Source organism: Bactrocera dorsalis, chromosome 4, assembly GCF_023373825.1.
Source record: "Bactrocera dorsalis isolate Fly_Bdor chromosome 4, ASM2337382v1, whole genome shotgun sequence".
NCBI classification, from domain to species: Eukaryota; Metazoa; Arthropoda; class Insecta; order Diptera; family Tephritidae; genus Bactrocera; species Bactrocera dorsalis.
In genome coordinates this window covers 12,850,160-12,871,701 of record NC_064306.1, presented here as the reverse complement: position 1 = coordinate 12,871,701, position 21,542 = coordinate 12,850,160, and the positions used below count along the sequence as shown (strand labels likewise).

General features: G+C 30.8%; 5 protein-coding genes across 10 annotated transcripts in view; 2 read left to right on the top strand and 3 right to left on the bottom strand.

Annotated features, from left to right (window-relative positions):
- On the top strand, positions 1 to 1,332 carry LOC105234209 (transcription factor grauzone; the record flags this gene model as incomplete). The annotated part of the gene is given in 4 exon segments (XM_049455961.1): positions 1 to 281; positions 364 to 564; positions 624 to 1,005; positions 1,104 to 1,332. Coding segments are annotated over 4 exon segments (1,059 nt in total), but the record flags the coding sequence as incomplete, so codon positions are not given.
- Positions 1,333 to 1,855: 523 nt separating this feature from the next.
- Positions 1,856 to 3,867, top strand: LOC105234207 (transcription factor grauzone). The gene is made up of 5 exons (XM_011216492.4): positions 1,856 to 2,261; positions 2,322 to 2,679; positions 2,765 to 3,125; positions 3,190 to 3,387; positions 3,458 to 3,867. Exons 1-5 carry the CDS (start codon positions 2,145 to 2,147, stop codon positions 3,789 to 3,791), a joined length of 1,368 nt encoding a protein of 455 aa, XP_011214794.2. The 5' UTR covers positions 1,856 to 2,144; the 3' UTR covers positions 3,792 to 3,867.
- Positions 3,868 to 4,295: 428 nt separating this feature from the next.
- LOC105234206 (transcription factor grauzone) lies at positions 4,296 to 6,496 on the bottom strand. Its single transcript, XM_049455962.1, has 6 exons — positions 6,307 to 6,496; positions 5,886 to 6,246; positions 5,364 to 5,802; positions 5,097 to 5,294; positions 4,658 to 5,039; positions 4,296 to 4,601 (listed from the first exon to the last, which is right to left on the bottom strand). Exons 1-6 carry the CDS (start codon positions 6,421 to 6,423, stop codon positions 4,413 to 4,415), a joined length of 1,686 nt encoding a protein of 561 aa, XP_049311919.1. The 5' UTR covers positions 6,424 to 6,496; the 3' UTR covers positions 4,296 to 4,412.
- Positions 6,497 to 8,646: 2,150 nt separating this feature from the next.
- On the bottom strand, positions 8,647 to 10,645 carry LOC105234204 (galactosylgalactosylxylosylprotein 3-beta-glucuronosyltransferase I). Its single transcript, XM_011216490.4, has 2 exons — positions 10,234 to 10,645; positions 8,647 to 10,159 (listed from the first exon to the last, which is right to left on the bottom strand). The coding sequence occupies exons 1-2, from the start codon at positions 10,446 to 10,448 to the stop codon at positions 9,448 to 9,450; spliced, it is 927 nt and encodes a 308-aa protein (XP_011214792.1). The 5' UTR covers positions 10,449 to 10,645; the 3' UTR covers positions 8,647 to 9,447.
- A 3,259-nt stretch (positions 10,646 to 13,904) lies between these two features.
- The window catches only part of LOC105234203 (fasciclin-2), a 265,932-nt gene continuing 258,294 nt past the window's right edge, over positions 13,905 to 21,542 (bottom strand). For 2 of the 6 annotated variants that reach the window (XM_049455950.1, XM_049455951.1), the window contains 3 exons: positions 18,172 to 18,373; positions 16,928 to 17,014; positions 13,905 to 14,875 (listed from right to left, as the gene is read on the bottom strand). In XM_049455950.1, the coding sequence (XP_049311907.1) occupies positions 14,752 to 14,875; positions 16,928 to 17,014; positions 18,172 to 18,373 (413 nt within the window). In that variant the 3' untranslated portion in view covers positions 13,905 to 14,751. Of the gene's footprint in view, positions 14,876 to 16,927; positions 17,015 to 17,074; positions 17,880 to 18,171; positions 18,374 to 21,542 lie in introns of those variants that run through there. The other 4 variants (XM_049455952.1, XM_049455954.1, XM_049455953.1 and 1 more) reach the window with 2 other exon arrangements.

Here is a 21,542-nt window from a genome sequence, read left to right as displayed (position 1 = left end):
GATGTTAATGTTGAAAAGGATAATTTAAAAATAGAAGGCAAAGTCGTTAAAAAACATAACACAAAAACTTTGATACGGGAATTAGACGATTTCATAGCAGAGAACACACAATTATCTTGTTGTTTATGCGCTGCATCACTTAAAGATTTCACAGATTTAAAGAAACATTTTCGACAAGAACATCAGTGTGTAGGTTATATACCTTGTTGTAATAATCGGTATAGAAAACGGACTTTATATGTGGACCATCTGAAACTTCATAAAGACCCAGATTTTTTCAAGTAAGTTTTGCATACTTCATTCAAGTAAAATTTTAACGACGTTAATAAACTTTATGTATTATCGAACAAAACCTTTATATAGATGTACACTCTGTAATAAACAATTAGCAAGCAGAAATAACTACCAAAATCATATGGACACTATACATCCAGACGCAGAAAGTTTACTGTATCCCTGTAAATTATGCCCCAGAAAGTTTGCTAAGCAGTACATTTTAGACTATCACATAAAGTCTAGCCATACTACAGAGCGAAATTATATCTGCAAAACCTGCAATAAGGGGTGATACATTTTATTCTGATTTTACAATCAATTCTTGATATTATTCTTTTTCTTTTAAGATTCATAAATTCTGCAGTTTTAAAACAGCATGAAAAGGCAGTACATTTAAATGAATACGACTCTGTTTGTGAAGTTTGCGGCAAGTGTCTTAAAACCGCCCAAAATCTTTTGTCTCACATGGAGGCCATTCATAATACGGAACCTCGTCCGGAAGAACAATGTAAAATCTGTCTTAAATGGTTGAAAAATGCACGCTGTGTAAAAAAACACATGATCATACATCGAGACCAAGCGTCCGGACAAGAGTTCAAGTGTCCTCAGTGTGGTATGGAAAAAAATACACGTCATGCGCTTTCTGCTCATATCCGATATCATCACTCGGATAAAGTGTTTACATGCACAATGTGTAATAAAGAATTTAAAAATCCCCGCGCATTGAGGGTAATGTATATGTATATTCAGATAAAAAACAAAAAACATTATGTATATATATACATACATATATTCATATTGTTAAATATCGCTTTCCCCATTTTTAGGAACATGAAACTACACATACTGGAACCCATTTGTACACCTGTTCCTTTTGTCCAAAGACGTTTAGGTCTCATGGCAATATGCATAAACATAAGGTCAATAATCATTCAAATGAGTGGGTTCGTAAACGGTCGCAACCAAGCGAGATTACCAAAAGCTTGTTAAATATTTTACCACCTGATGGAGAACAAATTTGAAGAGTCAATAAATTATTAAGATTTCTATGAATTATTTTAGCAACTTTTTAATTAATTATTGGTGCACATGCTTTGAATAAATTCTAGTTTTTATTTATAAGTATAATTGAATTTTATAGACGGGATGAAGCTAACGATAACATAACCAGAATAGGTGAATTTACACTATTACTACATATTGAATGGATTTTTAAAGAAGAAGAAGCTTACGCCCTGAACACATAGAAAGCGATACGACAGGGCAGCACGGTAGAGAATTGTAAATGGCGTGGTGAATCTTACTACATGCACATTTGTAAGAAGGTAGCGACATAACAATGGCCGGCATGTACACAAACTTACACAGTTGTCAATTTTGTATTTACACAATTCCTAATACCTTTCACTTCAATGAAATTTTAATATTTTGTTCAAAGTGAAATTTGTTATGCAAAAAATAAGTAAATAGGTAAATATTTTTGTTTTAAATTACCAATCGTTATTACAAATGATATAACTGAGCTATTTTATGCTTTTATTTGTAAAATAACGTCAGGTTTGTTAGAGATTTGAATAATTTTACATCTTACATATTAGCGGCCTCACTTCTCTCTACTGTCGTCGGGAAATTTAAAAATATTTTCAAGTTAGCGACAGCGACAACTGAGGGCCTGCAGTCGTGTAGTCAAGGAGCTGTCTAAATAACTGTGTCCTTAAGAACGTGTATATTTTAATATTTGACAGATGTCGCTTGTAATCTGTCGCGGTCTATGTGTTCAGCTCATTACAATCTAAATTCAATTTATGATAAACCAGTGTAAATAAAAGATATGTATGTAAACTGAAAAATTCTGATCGGCTAGTAAAATGATTTGCCGACTGTGTTTAATTGAGTCAAATGAAATATTAAAAATTTATAACGAAACCGGAGAAATGATAGATAATAACATATTGAAAGTAGTGGCCAAACATTTCCAAATTGAGGTACGATTTTTTTGATATACTGCTCAGATTTTAACTTCGCACTGCTCCACTCAATTTTAGATTCGATACGATGATGCAGTATCTAATATAATATGTTTGGTATGTTGGGATTATCTATCGAAGTTCCATAAATATTGGTTAAGTATTGAAGAGAAGCAGATAACATTGAATAACCAATTGCATTTTACGGAAATAAAACGTGATATCGAAGATGTGGAGACAGAGGGTTTCGCATATGAAGACAAGAATTCAACTAATGAAAAAATAGAGACTGGTTTGTGTGAACCTGAAGTAGTTATGTTAATTCAAAATACGGACACATTTAGAGTTGAAACCGAATTTGTTGCTGCAAAAACTGAAGAAGAAAATGAGGCGACCGTTGAATGTGATGTTTTTGGCCCCACATCAGATTCCCTTGGTACATAAACCATGTTCATATTCAAAATAAGTTTCCTTTTTCATTCAAATGCAGTAATCTGATAATGCATGCTTTCCTATTTTAGATATTCTTTCAAAGGAAAATGAAATTGAAATAGAGGATATTGCATCAAATAGTCAACAGAAGCGTAAATACACTAAAAGGAACAAAACGATTTCAAAAGCGAGTTCAAGTGCCACCAAAGAAATAAAAATCGAAAGTTCCCAAAACAAAGCTATCCGGGAAGCTGATAAGTTTATAGCAGAAAACACACAGTTGAACTGTTGTATTTGTACGGACCAATTGAAAGATTTTAAGGAACTTAAAACTCATTTTCGACAAAAACACCAATGCGCCGGATATATGATTTGTTGTAATCTCCGTTTTAATAAACGTTCTTTATATGCGGATCATATTCAGTTGCATAAGAATCCAGACTACTTCAAGTATTTTTTGCTCTTAGAAGTAAAAGTTTGATTTATTTGGTTTTGTGTTTTAATATATTCGCAGATGCTGCATTTGCAATAAACAACTAATAAGTCGCAAAAATTACGCACATCATATGCACTCATTGCACCCGGCTGAAGAAAATCTGCAATTTGCTTGTAAACTTTGTCCAAAAAAGTTTTCTAAGAAATACATACTAGATACCCACATAAAAACGCGACACATGCCCAAGGACCATATCTGTAATATCTGTGATAAGGCGTACGTAACTACTTTTATTAAGAATGTTGTAACTGTAATTTATTCGAATTCATTATTTACAAAATTTCAGATTTTCACGTATCTGGATTTTGGAACAACACGAAAAAGCTGTTCATCGCAATGAATTTGAATCAGTTTGTGAGATATGTGGAAAGCGTTTGAGGAATGCCGCAAACTTACAATATCATATGGATAACATACACAATACCGAACCACGTCCGGAAGTTGAATGTACGCTTTGTCATAAATGGCTAAAAAGTAATCGCAGTTTGCGGAAGCATATGATTTCACATCGTGCTGAAGCATCGGGTGCAGTTATCAAAAATCGAGACATTCGGTTGCATCACATACCTGTTGAACCAACTGAATCGTCTCCTGCAGCGTCAAAGGAAAAAAGCGGGTAACTTTTGATCAATTGAAAGTTTCATGTTTTTCTTTTAGCTTATGGTTTTTCAATAAATAAGAAGTAATTTCAACCTATTGAAAAGTTGCCTTCAATTGAATTTGTTGAAAAAATTGTATGTAATTGTTTTTTGGTACACTGATTTTTTGTAAAAATTAGTAATATCAAATGATAGAGGACATATTCACTCATAACCGTACTGTATATGAGAAAATTGATTTGGTTTGTTAAGAAAAAATAATTATTTTACACAATCGTTCAAAAATATTGGGTTGTTTCGTATTTCTAATCAAACTGCAACTTATGTACATTTTTCATTTTCACTCATTTTTGAACAGCTGTAACTTTTTTTCAGCTTTCCCGAATTTTGTTTTTTTTTTTCTGTTAAATGAAGCTTAAAATGTCACCTTTCACTATATGGTGACGCAATGTGATTGGTAGCTCCGGAGATATACAAATGCAATGACAACGACTACCAATATATCTATAACAATAATTCCCGACATTTTTCGAAAAGAGCGATTATACACTAATTGTGTTTATATATTTGAAGTCATTAATCTTACTTTTAACAAAGTGCACAACAAAAGTAAATCAGCTTAGCAAATTCAAATAATTTCAGTTATGTCTCGGTGTTACGCGTTTGGTTTAAAAGACTTTGGGTGAATTCATTGGGTTGCGCATATTTGCGAACCCATTCATCTGAGTGACTATGCAATTTATGTTTATGCATATTGGCGTGGGATCTGAACGTCTTAGGGCAGAAGGGGCAAGTATACAAATCGACACCAGTATGTGTGGCTTCATGTTCCTGTAAAATAGCATTCGATTGAGTTGATTTAATTATTAATTATTTAATATTACAACCTTCAGTGCGATTGGAGTTTTAAATTCTTTGGTACACATTGTGCAGGAGAAGATTCGGTTGGAGTGATGATAGCGGATATGTGACGCAAGCGAATGCCTCGATTTTTTCTCAACATCACAGTGAGGACATTTAAACACTGTACCTGATGCTTCATCACGATGTGAAATCATATGCTTCCGCAAACTACGGTCACTTTTTAGCCACTTATGGCAAAGCGTACATTCAACTTCCGGACGTGGTTCGGTATTGTGTATGTTATCCATATGATATTGTAAGTTTGCGGCATTCCTCAAACGCTTTCCACATATTTCACAAACTGATTCAAATTCATTCCGATGAACAGCTTTTTCGTGTTGCTTCAAAATCCAAATACTTGCAAATCTGAAATTGTATAAATAATGAAATACAATAACATTCTTAATAAAACTCATTACATACGCCTTTTCACAGAGATTACAAATATGGTCCTTGGGCATGTGACGCATTTTTATGTGACTATCTAGGATATATTGCTTAGAGAATTTTTTCGGACAAAGTTTACAAGCAAATTGCAGATTTTCTTCAGCCGGGTGCAACGAGTGCATATGATTTGCGTAATTTTTGCGACTTATTAGTTGTTTATTACAAATGCTGCATCTGCGAAAGTATTTAAAAACGAAACCGAATAAATCAAACTGATATATTGAATTTAAGAGCAAAAAATACTTGAAGAAGTCTGGGTTCTTATGCAACTGAATATGGTCCACATATAAAGTACGTTTATTAAAACGTAGATTACAACAAATCACATATCCGGTACATTGGTGTTTTTGTCGAAAATGAGTTTTAAGTTCCTTAAAATCTTTCAATTGTTCCGTACAAATACAACAGTTCAACTGTGTGTTTTCTGCTAAAAACTTATCGGCTTCCTGGATAGCTTTCAATTTTTCTTCATAGTTTTGGGAACTTTCGATTTTTTTTTCTTTGGTGGGACTTGAACTCGCTTTTGAATTGCTATTTCTTAACCTAGGTCGACCCCTTTTTCTCTTTCCTTTTTCTAAAATTGTATTCTCCAGCTTTTTATTCCTTTTAGTGTATTTGCGTTTTTGTTGACTATTTGGTGCAGTATCCTCAGTTTCAATTTCATTTTCTCTTGAAAGAATGTCTAAAATGGGAATGCATGCATATGATACATTTAAAGGAATAAAGCAAACTTCTTACAAATACGATCATATTTTATGTTCTTACCAAGGGAATTTGTTGTGGTGGCAAAAACATCGCCACAATCCACAGTCGCCTCATCTTCTTCTTCCGTTTTAGCAGCAACAAATTCGGTTTCAACTCCAAATGTGTCTGTATTTTGAATTAACATATCTATTTCAGGTTCACACAAACCCGTCTCTATTTTTTCATTAGTTGAATTCTTTTCTTCATAAGCAAAACCCTCTGTCTCCACATCTTCGATATCACGTTTTATTTCCGTAAAATGCAATTGGTTGTTCAAGGTTATCTGCTTCTCTTCAATGCTCAACCAATATTTATGGAACTTCGATAGATAATCCCAACATACCAAACATATTATATTAGATACTGCATCATCGTATCGAATCTAAAATTGAGTGGAGCAGTGCGAAGTTAAAATCTTAGCAGTATATCAAAAAAATCGTACCTCAATTTGGAAATGTTTGGCCACTACTTTCAATATGTCATTATCTATCATTTCTCCGGTTTCGTTATAAATTTTTAATATTTCATTTGACTCAATTAAACACAGTCGGCAAATCATTTTACTAACCGATATGAATTTTTCAATTTACATATGTTTTATTTACACTTTGTTGTCATAAATTGAATTGAAATGTATGTCTTCTTCTTCTTTCAAATTCATTCAATACGTTGTAATAACGTAAATCTACATTTTGTGGCTATGCTAATTTTAACTTATCCCAAGTTTATAAAGTTCGATTGTCCTTTATTTAAATGAAAACTAGAATTTCTTCAGAGCGGATGCACAAAGAATTAAATAAAAAGTTCGTAAAATAATTCATAGAAATTTTAATAATTTATTGACTCTTCATAATTTTTTTCTACATCAGGTGACAAAATATTTAATAAGATTTTGGTTGTAGATGTTGTTGTAACGATTACCTAACCCTGCTTGGGGTAAAGTAAGTTGTCAGCGAGGTCACTTAATGGGAGGCTCAGGAAACGAGCTGTTTCGACGGATTCGGACCAAAAGCAGGAAAGGGTTAAGTAAGTTGGTTTCATGGGGCATGCATAAAGATGACTATTATCTGAAACCTGGAAACGGGTCAACAAAGAGGAGTCCTATCGTCCGATAACTCTCTACTTTCCCCATTAGTGACGACACTTGAGGCCTTGCTACTCCCGACTTTCACTCACTACCTGAGCATAGCGAATCACCAGCTTGGCTTCCGAAAAGTGCACAGTACCACCACAGCACTTAGCGACAAAAACGCCCAGATAGTTGGTGACCAGAAATGATCCTGTGAGAGAACGATCCTCGTAGGGTTGGACTTGTCAAAAGCCTTTGACACAATCAGTCACCCAGTACATTGAAAAAACTATTAAAATATTCAAAACTGAGTAGAATTAAACAAGGGGTTGTACAGGGGGTGTCCTATCCCCGCTATTGTTTAACTTCTATATCTGAAACTCCCGCAGCCACCAGAGGGAGTTTCCATAACCTCGCACGCTGAAGGTTGCACGATGTTGACGTCGGGCAATAGAATCGATAGCATGTTTTCAACGGTAAACGGTTATCTCTCCTTCCTTTCTCGCTTATTCTCTGCACGGAACTTAACACTATTCTCAACTAAATCCAAAGCGTTCATATCTACAAGATGGACGAAAGAGTGTATACTTGAGTTTAATATTGTAGTCGATGGCGACAAGATTCCAACTGACAATAATCCTAAATTTTAGGTGTAATTTTTGATAGTCTATGCTCCTTCATTCCTCACACGACCGCGATTATCGTCAGTATAATGAACTCCACTTCAGGCAGTTCCTGCTAGGATGTTTTCGCAGAAATCATCCCAGCAGTCACCTGTTTGGAGCGGAACCCCTTTTAGAAACATGAAAAGTTCATTCTTTAATTATGTCGACAAGCAGTGACCGCCATTCACAGTGGATCCATCAATACCTTCCCTCCCTTACTCCCTTTCAGTGAATGGCGTACTCGGAGTTAAACCAACACCCATTGCAGACGAAGAGTTCGAGTTGTCGCGGGAAACGAGAGTGAGTCTTGGGCAGCTTTGTTCTGGATACTCTAGCAGGTTAAGCTCCTACCTATCCAGATAAAACCCCAACAAATCCAATATATGTGCTGCGTGCAATGAGTCTCCGCATTACTGGCCACCTCTAGCATGCCCCACCAACTCCATTCATGACACCCGTCTCCTTTTGGTCCGACTCCGTCGAAACAGCACGATTATTGGGCTTTCCGTTAGATGACTTCGCCGACAACGCTAATCCTTGCAACCTAACGGGGGTTAGCTAAAACAACAAAAACATGACTAGTTTCGTGCGGGTATTCATTACACGCAGAACCATGTTGGGTATGTCGGTCGTAGATTTTAATTTAGACGGCAAGGAACGGTGCCGATCCCGTTGCCAGGACAGTTGGGTGTACGTAGCCGAAACGAAACCGGATTTTTATCCCGCCAAGTACTGTCACCTTGGTAGCATTCTTTCAAATTCATTCAGATATGCTTTCTGCTAACACAACAACTACGATCCTGATTGATCAATTCACCGAGCAATGCAGAGTGCGAAATGGATATACTTGTAGACATTAGATATAAAACCAAATTTAATAAAAATTACTTTCTTTTTTCATACATAACAAAAAACTTAAATAAACTTCAAGTTAATAATATATAACTGATAACCAAAAAAAGTGTTGTTTATTTACATAATATATTTCGTTTATTTAATTACACATGTCATTAATATTTCTATGCTTATATGTAAGTGTTTTTATACGTATATATGTATATTAAATTCTTATTTCATGTATTTTCTTATTTCTAAATCATACAAATATTTTTATGTAATTTTATATTACTATAGCTTATCCGTATTACATAATGAAATTTTAGGTGGTCATTGGTATTTTTATGTAAGTTAAATTGTGTTGATCCTGGATGTTCTAACCAAAACTGAGAATTGCAACCAAAGTGCCAATGACGGATGTTTAAAAAACAGTAAAAGCTTTAAAAACCAATGGAAAGTAACAGTAGTAAAAAGATAATACCAAGTTTTATCCACCTAAATAGTAGGAAATTTAAATTTTTTTTATTTATTTATTGCACTTTTGTTGTTTGTTTATCTTTCATTAAAAATAACAAGCTGTCTGAATATTTCTTAACTAACTGATCTGATAAGCAACTCTGCGTATTATATCAATTGCATACTTTTTATTATATAAAAAATCAACAAACTTTTAAGTCTGTTAGTAAAATTTATATAAAATTGCACATACTTTCAATTAATAATATTACTACTTAAGATAATAAACTACTTTAAATATGTATGTATTATTTAATTCTTAAATAACTAAATGTGTTTATGGGCATAATATATATAATAAATATTTTGGAAGTACTACGATATACGATCTTTTCCAATCACTTCTGGAGGATATGCTTTTCTCGTATAGTAAGGCGTGAAAGTCAATCAATTAATTTATCAATGTGTAAATGTACCGGATATCAAATATAAAAAATGGCGAGCATTTATATCGTGAGGCAATTTCTTTTAAGTGTTAAATACTCTTTCATTAATGTTAGACCTCCATGCCAACGTCAGAATGTTTCCCATCTTTATTCAGTTTTATTTCAGATACGAGATTGGTTTTTTCAGTACGAGTATGCCACACTAGTACATCACGGCAATTATTCGCCAAAGGTTGTAGTTGTTCTCTTGTTGTTATGTGTCTTAATATTTCACTTTCTTGGTAACCTCGCTCCACTTCGTAAGCAAATTGTGCTTGTGGATATTTAAATAACAAATCAGTACTAATTGCGAACGCAGCCATATCTATAGGAAATGGTCTCTCTGGTCGCCACGCTGCATTAAAACCAATTACTTGAGTATTTTCGGCATTAAGGATTGGTTTTTCCACCATAAGTCCACCTACTAAACCCACTGGCCATATGCCAACACGACCGGGTTCGATTTTAGTCATTTCCACAAACAGCTCTACACTGTAAGAGTTGTCATCGTCCATAAAAAATATCACACTATGTTCCGCTGGATCTACATTCGTACGTATCCAGCTGAGGGCTAAATTTCGTTGTTCCACTCCACGTGGCTTCAGCCAGTTCGGATCTTTATTTTTCAATTTATAATTAAGTGGTGTTTTAATGTTGAGTTGGGTTGAACGTTCCGTTAAGCCCGCTCGCGTCAACAGGTTGCGCACTACTTTCGTCGTTGTATTGGAATCTTCAATTAAAATCCAATGTAAATTAGGCATAAGCATGAATATATGTGACAATCTGCATAGATAAAACAAGAAAGATATGACATTATAGGCCAATATTTGTGATTAATTAGTAAAGTACATATTTACCTTGTTAGTTCGGCTTTTTGCGATGGCCGACTGTATGTTGGTGTTATGGCATAAATTTTTGGTAAAGCGTTCTCTGTTTGCTTGGCATAAATAGCCTGTAAAAATTCGGGACCCTGGCAAGTACGCTTCCCATTCCGATGCACTAAAAGCAATATCACTAGGAACACAATAATAAGTATGAGCACCTGTCGTGGACGGATTCGCATTTCAGACATGACGAAACAATTTGAAACAATGTACAACTATATTTTTATTGCTGCAAAAGTATATATTTTCGATATATGATATGTGGAAAACACCGTGCATAAAAATAAGCAATTTATTATAATTTTTTGTCTATTAAATTTTGCAATGCACTACATTCTAATTGGGAACACTTTGTTTATTTTAAGAGACCAAGCAAACGTAGGACTGGGCTGTCATGCGTATGACATTCACAATTGTAAATTTGTTTATTGGTATTTCTATTTATTGTGAATTGATTAATATTCTGTTAAAAGGCTATTCCTTATTGCTAATAATTTGGTATTTTGATGAACTTGTAATTATTTTCAGTGAAATTCCGGATTAGTCCTCATAGCCGGACATCTCCCATAACTGAAGATATTTCATAAACACAACGTTTTCATTATTATTTTCATACAAAAGCAATTCCTATAACCGGACATGAGTAGGTTCCAATAACCGACCAAGAACACAATTCTTCTGTCATTGGGTCAATGATTGGAGCTTCTAATACAAAATTGTACATTTTTTATGTAGTAAATTTCTGAATGCACACGTATTGTAAATTTGCCTATGTGAATTAAAATATAAATGTATGGTACCATTGTGTAATCGCAAATGCATTACTGCGAATTGTCAAACAAAAGGAAACAATTCTCAAATCCAGTTACTTTTAAATTGTAAACACTAGTGTTTGATTTGTTATTGTCAGTTGTTAAGAAATGAGATAACACTGGAATTTTTCATTTTGTTAAATGTAAATCCACAAAAAACCCATTTGTTATGCAATTTGACTTCTATTGCCAGTTCAAGAGTCCGAGTTATGGAGAACTTATAGTTATAGATGTTCGAGTTACGGTAGTTCACAAGGCACTTACATCAGATTGCATGTTAAGTTCTTTGATAGCTTAATAACTCTGCTGGTTTGTTCACATAATGACAGCACTTTAGAAATTTTCAATATATGGAGAATAAGTTTAAAAACATCGAAAATTTATTCCGCTACAATATGTAGTTAAGTCAAAATGAATTACCTACCAGCAACTTTACTCTTATAATCTTTGACTTTTTTGTCCCAATTTCCATACTACTTGGCAAGGGTAAAAGCATACATACCTTCACAATTTTTTGAAATGAAAATACGTGTTTCTGTTTTTAATTTTAGTCTTTCATTTATTCATTTATACCGTACTGCTTTTTTCAATTCGAATTAATGATCTAATCATTATGATGCATGTAAGTATGTATGTAAATATTTTATGATTAGTATAAAAGATTACATACAACAACAATAATTTCTCAATTGCAGATAAATGTTATATAAGAACATTTTGAATTTAATTTAATTTTTTGTTTGAATTTTTTTTGGCAGTTGCGGAAAATGCTTTGTGTTTGATTTAAGGTAATCAGCCATATACATATAATATATAATATGTATCTATACATACATACATACATATATCGTATTTATACAACTCATGTTTTTAGCAAAAACATTTTTTTTAAGTTTAATCTTCAAAATACGCTTTTGTACAAATTCAACTTGGAAAAACGTACATATACGTACATACGTAAGTAAATATGACATTTTCTTAAATTCTTTTGTTTAATGTGGAAACAAAATTTTTTCTCGGTAAATATATGGGTATGTATTTTTCATTATATTAATTTAAATATAAATATGTTTTTTTTTTATTAATTTATAGTTGGGCAAATCTTTGCTTAATTATTTTATTTTATTTTTTCTTTTTCTTTCTTGTAAAAAGCTCTGTAAAAGGCGCTTGAGTATAGGGTAAGGTGCAAATTAGTGTTGAATAATTAAATGCAATTAAAAGAAAATTCAAAACATATTATTTTGTAATAAATGCATACGCTTTTATTTGTTTTTATGCTTCCACTTGCATTACATACTTATATTTATTTACTCCCATTGTATAATGTAATAGAAAAAAGCCTTAAAACTACTAAATACATTTACTTTTGTTGTAAACTCATTTTTATTAATACGCTTTTTGATTTAAACTGAGCCATTAATACTATACAAATACAATTATACTTTTTTATACTAAATTATTAATTAATTTACATGTTAAGTTTTTATGATTGTAAACAAATATTATTTTATCTTATTTAAATATATTTTATGTGCTGATGCAAGAACATATGTATGTATATTCAGAAAATGCTTAACTAAAATCATGAAATTGAAGTATTTGTCAATAATGCTCTTTATTGTAATTTATCTAAGTTGGTTGTTTATTAAAGTTATATCCAAACCATGGTGTTTTCTTTAATTTTTACACAAAATACCTTCTTAACAACTGTCATGCTAATTTCAATTTTTTTATTAGTGCTTTTTAATTTGTAACACGAAAAAATTTTGTATTTGTTAATGCTTGAGCACATTTCTTAACTTGTTTAAGCTACGTTCACACTTTGATATTTTAGCATTTTCCTTTTCACATTTTCATATCTTTGGCGAAAATTTCTGAGCAATGAATCTTTGTTTAATGTTCCGTTCTTATATTAAATATATATCATCTTCTCTCTTTTCTATACACATAAGCCACATTTGACATACAATTGTTATCTATACGTTGTTAAACTAATGACGCATACTTTTTTTAATGACTAAATGAGTTATTTAATAAAATATGGAATCTGTGCCCTCGTTAAAAGTGTGTAAAAAATAATGTTAATGTTTTAGGAAGCTATTTATTCAATTATTATAAATATTGTTGATTAAAATAAAATAAAATCAGCAAAACATGACAATGGTTGTTATGAAGTGATAAATGGCGAACTTGCTTAATGAATTTCGTTTAATTATAAATACAAGTCTTAACTTGACGTGATAATAATAAATTTTGTGAATGTAATTTATGCAAATATTTTTTGAATCAAAATCGCGTTTTTTATTTAATACATAGCTTAATTATTACTTTAAAATTAATAAAGTAATTTATTAATAAACTAAATAATAACTCGAAGCAGATTTTCATATGAGTTGCTGATCATTTTGTTTTTGTAATTATTGTATTTTTTCATACTAACCGTTACGAATAGGAAAAATCATTAAGCAATTTACAATAATTATTATTTTTAATTAACAAAAGAAATTCTATGAATTAATTGTATTTATTTTAAAATTTTTTCTCAAAATAAATTTTTCATAAATTTAAGCATAGAAAAAAGAAATAAAACATAATTATAATTATTTTTAATTGCTAAAAGAAATTGTATGCACTTTTTTCTTTATTTTACAACTTTTTGCTCAAAATAAATTTTTAATTTAATAATGCCGGAATTAATTTACAATTCTCAGAGAGTATGTAGGTTTAAACCCCGAGTTTACGCTTTTACACAGCTTTTAATAGTCTTACAGTATTTTTTTAAGTACATTTTTTTTAAGAACTGAATGCTTTCAGAAAGTAAAAAATTAAAATTTTAATAAAAAATAAAAAAATTGTTAATCTTTAACATATACTAAATCTTAGTTTAAATATGAGTGCCGTTCACACTTTGTTTTTGCATACATAAGCACTTAATAACAGCAAATTATTCTTAACTACTATTAATTATCAATATTTGTGGTTACATTCCAATTACAGAACATATATTAATGCTAAATGATTTTTTATATTATTTTTAAGGCAGAAATGAATGGATTTAACTGTTACGCAGGTCAAGTAAAGCAGACACTTAAAATATAATGAATATACTAGAGCTTTTGGGCTTATATGTGTTACATAAAGTGTTTAGAAATTAGCTTAAAAATATTTTAAAAATAATAAAAAGATACTATTTTTAAGGAAATAAAGTTTTGTGGAATTTTTGTTGCTTTTTGCACTTGGAATCGATTTTTGCTATTTTGCATGTAATTTACTGTATAATACGTATGCTTTAAGTTTCTGTTGTTTAACAAATAAATGCCTATTTGTTGTAATTATATTTAGCGGAAACATATATAAGCTGTAATGTTTTCTCTTTTTATAAAATGAAGCATATTTTTAATTTAATAATATTGTTTACAACTGTTGTAGTTTATGCATTTTTGTTTGTCATATTTGTTCGTATCCATTCAAGTAATAGTTATTATTTTGTTCGCCACCAGTGTTACAGCGCCACTCTGCATTGACATTTAACACGTACACTTGAACAAATTTTGTTCTCCAACACATTTGTCTAGTCCGTTTCTTGTTTTATAAATGTTAATGCTCGATTTTAACGTTTCCAGCTAATTTGTCTGTTTTGTGTGATTTCATTTGGTCCTTAGAATACTTCCAGTTTCATTCACACAGCTGAGTTTTTGCCGAGTATTTCGCCGCTGCGCGAGTGCACGAATTGTCCATCGAATTCGACGGTGGAGTTTTGCTTCATGCTGCCAGTTGGTGTCTGCAAAGGCTGCTTTTCGTCTCTGTTAAATGAAGAGAGTGCATAAGTAAAAAATTGTGTAAGTAAATAAGTTTTATGTATAAACTTTTTTTAAATAATGAAATTGCCAGTAAATTGTTAGTGAAGCGTCAAAAAGTGAGTAACAAAATCCAAAATTAAATATTTCCAATAATCAATCAATAATATAAGTAGTGAAATAGCAGGCTTTCTAATATGTTATTTATCGATTGTTAATAAGATTAACATAAAACTCTAAAAACATATTTTTATAAAGAACCAGGAAATAGTATAAAAAACTTGTAGTGGCGGCCGTTTCAAAATTTTTGTTTTAATGCGATTCAAACTATAAATATTATTAGCTCATTATATATTATAGTAAAAAGTAAAGAAATAAAAGCTTAAGAGAAAAAATCCGGCAACCTCATGCAACTGTAGACGTCCTTTGGCGCAACGAATAATATCTGTCGCCATCGTTTCAACTGATTAGATAATAGGTACAGAGACTTGAACATCGCTCAAAAATGAATAAAATACAAGCTAATCGACCATAAAAGTCTATGAACGACAAATGTGGATGGTGCATCTATTGAGTCTTTCAATTTAAGTTGTTCTGTTACGGTTTTACTAATACGAAAACAGGCAACATTGTAATTAGAGAAATGACAGATCTTAAATTGAGAAAAAAAAAGTTGCTTAAAGAGTCAGGTTACTTTACGCTAAATGGTCGATTGTTTAGAGATCTCAATTGGGCAGCTTATAACGCCGGTCTGTACCACACCTACAACTTTTACATAATTGATATATTAGTATGTACATACATATACCCGCATAAATTGACACGGCGCTCTGAGCCGATCTAAAATTTGTTGAGGCGGTTGATGTCAGTTTTGGCTGTGTCCCCTGGTTTGCTGAAGTTATGTCAGCAGAGATTTTTCAACCCCACACTTGCAAAAGCTGAACAATATTGAAGAAAGTGCGTGTATGTTACCACTTCACCTTCACAATACAACTTTGACAATGTACGTCCGATAGGATTTTTAGGTCTATTGGACAATGTCCAGTTAGAATCCTTATGATTTTGGCAATATGAACTTTGCTAAGCTTAAGCAGTTCAGTAGTTCTATTACGCTCTATTTTAGGCCAGAAGGAAGTCTTAGAACTTAAGATGACAACAGAGATCCAACTCGTTTCTACTCGGATTTGAGTGGGGTGAGGATGCCCCCTCTCTCTGGCCCAACGGCTTTGCAGTTTCCAGACATTCCGTTATTACCAGTCCCCTAAACGAGCCTAAAGATGAAGTAGTTTGATCAAATTTCTAGTAAAAACAGACATTCCTTGACTAACTTTGAGCACACAGTTTGCGAGGTCAATGCTAGTATCGCTCTTTTGCTAACGGAGTGAGTACTAATATCCCTGGGAGAGGCTACACCACTTCTGCATGAAAAAAATAAATTTTAATAATTTCGACCCTTATTGGATCGTATAACTTTCCATAATGAAATGGCAAACCTTACTGAAGAGAAATGTTATAAGAGCGAGAAAATTATGGCGTTGTCTCTATTTGTCTATTTTGGTAGCGTACCTTTTGAAAACCCGTTATATTTGAAAATTGAACTAAACAGCTACGGTTCTAGTTGTTTCGTCGGCAGAAAATATTCGGCAAATAAATTGAGAATAATGCCGAGATGACAGTACCTGGTAGAATGTAAATTCGCCTTCGTTTGCTTTCAAGGTGCCAAATCTTGTTGGAGTGTTCGGCGGGCATATTAATATTTTTTAGCAAGATTTTTCATATATAGCTCAGTCTAAACAAAGCCTAAACTGTAGAGCACGCCAGGTCGTATGAGTGATTTAGCAATTACTTATTAATATCAAATGGAATAATTATAAAATATTTAACTGGAAATAAATCCAGGTACTACCTACACATATGCATACATATGTAAATAATAATTTCTGCGTATAAAATACATACAAATACATATATAGAAAACACACATGCGCAACATTAAAGGTTAGTAGGCAAAATGATTTTCAATTACGAATATTAAATTTTTACTTTGGTGATACGTACAATGGCGATGTCATAGGTGATCCACCGAGTTTAACTGGTGGCGGTAATGGTAGCGGTGATGGTGGAGGTTCCTTAACCAACTGCCCACTGTAATTAAGTAGCGGGAAATGCCAACCGTAAAGACTGCTTGGTTAAATGTTTCACGTTTTGTTGTTTTTATTTTATTTTTTGGTTTTGGTGAATTTGTTAGAATGAGGAGCGCGAGGATGTATGATAGAGAGAGTGAGTGAGGAGCATGGGAATGGATATGTTTGATGGCGAGGCGGAAGGTGGCGTTGAGGAGGTTACACACAAATAGCAAATACAAAAGTTGTTGTTGTACAAATATGAACAGATTCGATACTATTGTTGGAAAGTGATTATGGAAGATTGTACGTAGTTCAGTGTTTGATTGCTTACTTGTTGCTTAAGCAACGGTACTCGTAACATTATATGCTTAAAGTTAGTTCAATTAAAAGCGCTGTGATGTGGGTTACTTACGCACCACAAAACAGTATTATTAACACATATGCACGTACACGGATACACATACATACATACATATAATATAAGTGATGGATAACGGGATTAATTACAGTAAATGAACGTATACCATAAATACTTTGTGCGGAAGACACACACACTAAACTTCCGTGGAATATCGAGACTTTCTGCTTTGCTTTGTATGTCGGTTTGGTTGGTGGGATTATCGGTGGGGAGTGCGCGGTCTAGGATAGGTCTAAATAATATTGCACTAAAAATATAAGGCTGCACGTACACATTTATGTATATTGACATTTAAAGGAAATGAAATGTGAAATTAAGGCACAATTTGAGTAGCGTGTGTAAAAATGCAAATGAAATTAATGCGAATTAAACGAAAACCAATGAATTGCGATTGAGCAGAAATGATTTTGGTCTAGCAAACACCCAAGCGTACTCAAGATCCATCTGCGTGCCGCGTGAACTCGCACTGAGCCGGTGTGGGTTTGTTTTCATAAAGAGAAAAAACACAAACAACAAGAAAAAATAACAATTTTGTTTTTGTTTGTGCAAAATTCAAATAAATGCGTGAAAAAGAAGGGTGAAAGAAAAAAAATTTAATTAATTTTCGTTTTACTCATTTTTTTTATTCATTAATACGAAATTACGTATTTTTAGTGCAATACCATTTTATAAATAATGGAATGTTTAATTGTAATTAAATTACAATTACAATTAATATACAATTACATTTAGAGCGAAATTTTCTTTAATGCGCTTACCTGCCCAATTTGGTCTCATCGTCGATATCGGATGGCGAACGTTTCGCCCGTCGGCACATGGTAGCCATTACGCCCATGCGTACCGTTACACAGCATAGCAGATCGATGATGAAGAGCAACAGCAACACGCCGCCCACAGCTATGCCCACAATGGTGGCGGAGGAGAGCACTTGCCGTTCGGCTATTTGTATGACATCGATGCCTGTTTAGGTGAGGAAAAACGCAATGTAAGTAAAATTATGGAATACTTAAAGGCATGGAGGAAATTGAAAATGCAGCACTTATGATTATTTACAATAATATTTTAATATTTTTGACAGAAAATGATGTATGTAAGCATAAAATATATTCTGTTAATGTGCCTTATTTGATTTTTTCGAGTGTATACCCTTTTTTACGTTTATTTAATTCAAAATTTATTTTGATGTTAGCAATATATGAAAAAAATTTTAAAATATTTCAACACTTTCTCGTTAAATTAAAAAGATAATAATAAAAATTAAAAATTAATATAATTATATAGTATATGAAATTAAAAAAAACAATAAAAAAATGTTATATTTAAAATATCTAAAAATAAAAATTGACAATTTTTAATACTTCTCTCCTTGAAAAACTCATAAAATAAAATGTAAAAATAAAAATAAATAGAAAAATATATATAATAAAAAAATTGAAAAAAAAAGAGGAAGATATATAAAAAGAGAAATTAAATTAAAATTTTGAACACTTAAATTAATGCCATAAAATTAAAAAATACAAAAAAATATATATAAAACAAAAAAAAAATATTGAAAAGAAAAAAAATATGCATACATGTATAAAATAAAAATATATTTTATTAAAAATTACAGCACTTAAATTAAGATTGATATTAATATATAAAAGGCAAATAATAAATATACGGTGCAAATATTAAACAATTTCCGAATTATAATTAAATTTATATAAAATTTTACGTGAATAAGTTTGCAAATTTGAAGCTAAGGCATTAATGAAATGAAATTAAAGTAACTGTATAACAAATTAATTATAAAAAATAAAATAATAAAAAAATTGCATTAAAACTTAATTTAAAAAAGTGAAATAATTTGATTTAATCATTAAATGTGTGAATTTTGAAAAATTTGTAAAAATTTTTATAAATCTGCTTTTAGCCAAAAATTTAAATTAATTATTTAAAGTAATTTAAAAAAGTGAATAATTATTTAAAGTAATTTAGGAAAGTGAAATCATTTGATTTAATCATTAAATGTGTGAATTTTGAAAAACGTGGACAAATTTTGATAAATCTGCTTTTAGCCAAAAATTTAAAATAATTATTTAAAGTGATACAAAGTGAGTGAATATTCAGAGTGTTTAAAAATTATAAATAGAATATCAAAAACAAAAACAAAAAAAAAATAAAAATATTAAATATTAATATAATAGTATAATAAAATTTTTTATTATAATTTTGCATAAAATTATAAAAAAAAAATTCAGAAACGGTCTATTAAAAAAATTGAAATAAAAATATTCACTGCATAATTGTATATTTCATTTTTTAACCATGTAAAAGAATACAGAAATAGTACTTAAAAAAAAAATAAAATGAAAAAATTATATTTAAAAGCACTTGTAATTTTTGTATGAATATTTTCTTTAACGAAGATTTTTTAATGATTGAAATATTAAAAAACAATCGTGTTAAAAATTCAGAAATAGTATATTAAAAAAATAAAATAAAGAAATTATTTATGCATGTATAATACAATATTTTTTTTATGGTTTAAAATATTCAAAAATAAACGTGTTAAAGAAATCAGAAATAGCATATTAAAAACCTATAATAAAATTATATTTAAATAAGTTCTTGATTTTTGCATGAATATTTTCTTCAATGATGTTTTTTTGTTATATATATTAAAAAATCGAAATAAAAAACTATGATTTTTTAATACATTATATTGCGTAAATTATCAGGTATTTTGACACTTTAAAATACAGCACTCCAAAAAAATTAGTTTTTTTTTCAGTTTTTGAAAGTGCATATCAACAAAAATCCCTGAATAAAAATAATTTACAGAATAATAATATTTGTATCACTTTCCTGCAGGCATACATAATTTTCTGTCATTCACAATAATTACAGCTAAACTTAAAAATAAATTTTTACATATCATATTAGTTATTAATACTTATTATTATTTATTGCTATTTTTCCGTTAAATAAAAATTTTTATAATTTACATTCTTGTGTGTGTATATGTAGTATTTGCTTGTTTGTGAACCAAAATAAACGAAATTAAAAACAGAACTACTGAAATAGTATACGAAAATCTATAAAAACTAAAATAAGAAATTTGAAGCAAACAAAAGTGAATAATAATAAAAAAAGTAATGTACCAATTGTCAGCATAAAAAGCATTCCTTACAACGGCGGAAAATCAACTTGCAGGTTGCGTTCAATGTGTGAGTGAAGTCATGCAAACAAATATTTTTACAAGGGAAATCAAACAGATTTTGTTTTAAGCCATACATATGTAAGATAATAATTATTGAATGAAAAAATTAAAAAAATAATTGTAATAATAAAGAAAAAATAAGTTTGATATTGTATAGACTTGTAGTATGTATGCTAGATAAAATAATAATTTTACAACTTATATAAAGTGAGGCCAACTGTAAAATTGAAATGGAATTGTTTGAATGGGCGGCATTAATGTACATTTGAATAATAAATAAATTTAAGCATACAAAGCGTTTCATTTTTGTACAATACTGTATAAAATAAATTATATATAGGCTGTAGAAAGGATTTGTTTAAAAAATCTTTATTTAAAAGACAGACACATTGGTATTTTGAGAACAATAATCGATAAATATGTGCGCGAAAAGTGTAGTATTTTGCAAAAAGGTGTGTTGAGGGTTTGATAAATAATAAAATAAAACTTAAGAGTGTTATCTTCATTGAGGGTCATGGTTGGGGATAGCTAAAATAACTACTACTAAGAAGTCAGCATTAATTTAGTTGAATTTTGTATTAATTAAAGTTTAAATGTACAAATGTTTTTGTTTTTGTTTTTGATATGCATCTAGTTATAACATAAATTTATTTTTTACATTAATAAATATTTTTTATTTACTTTTTTATTTTCATATTACAAACAGCTGTATAGAAATCACTAATTATACCTTTGATACTCGTTACCTTTGAAACATGTTAGTTCTTGCACTGTTTCTTTGCCGGACTAAGCAGGTGTTTACAGTGCGTATAGACAATGCGCAATGTAAAGAAACACGTTAAACGTTTATTACATGATTTGTGGAGAGTTTCCGTGATAAGTTATGCTGATGTGATTCAATAGTTATCAGTAGAAAAGTAAGTT

Excerpts from the sequence above, each read along its gene's own strand:
- LOC105234207 (XM_011216492.4), top strand. The coding sequence starts at position 2,145 with ATGATTTGCCGACTGTGTTTAATTGAGTCAAATGAAATATTAAAAATT. Across the intron at positions 2,262-2,321 it reads CCAAACATTTCCAAATTGAG|ATTCGATACGATGATGCAGT; the intron begins GTACGATTTTTT and ends ACTCAATTTTAG. Across the intron at positions 2,680-2,764 it reads CCCCACATCAGATTCCCTTG|ATATTCTTTCAAAGGAAAAT; the intron begins GTACATAAACCA and ends TTCCTATTTTAG.
- LOC105234206 (XM_049455962.1), bottom strand. The coding sequence starts at position 6,423 with ATGATTTGCCGACTGTGTTTAATTGAGTCAAATGAAATATTAAAAATT. Across the intron at positions 6,247-6,306 it reads CCAAACATTTCCAAATTGAG|ATTCGATACGATGATGCAGT; the intron begins GTACGATTTTTT and ends ACTCAATTTTAG. Across the intron at positions 4,602-4,657 it reads AAACTCCAATCGCACTGAAG|GAACATGAAGCCACACATAC; the intron begins GTTGTAATATTA and ends GCTATTTTACAG.
- LOC105234204 (XM_011216490.4), bottom strand. The coding sequence starts at position 10,448 with ATGTCTGAAATGCGAATCCGTCCACGACAGGTGCTCATACTTATTATT. Across the intron at positions 10,160-10,233 it reads CAAAAAGCCGAACTAACAAG|ATTGTCACATATATTCATGC; the intron begins GTAAATATGTAC and ends TTATCTATGCAG.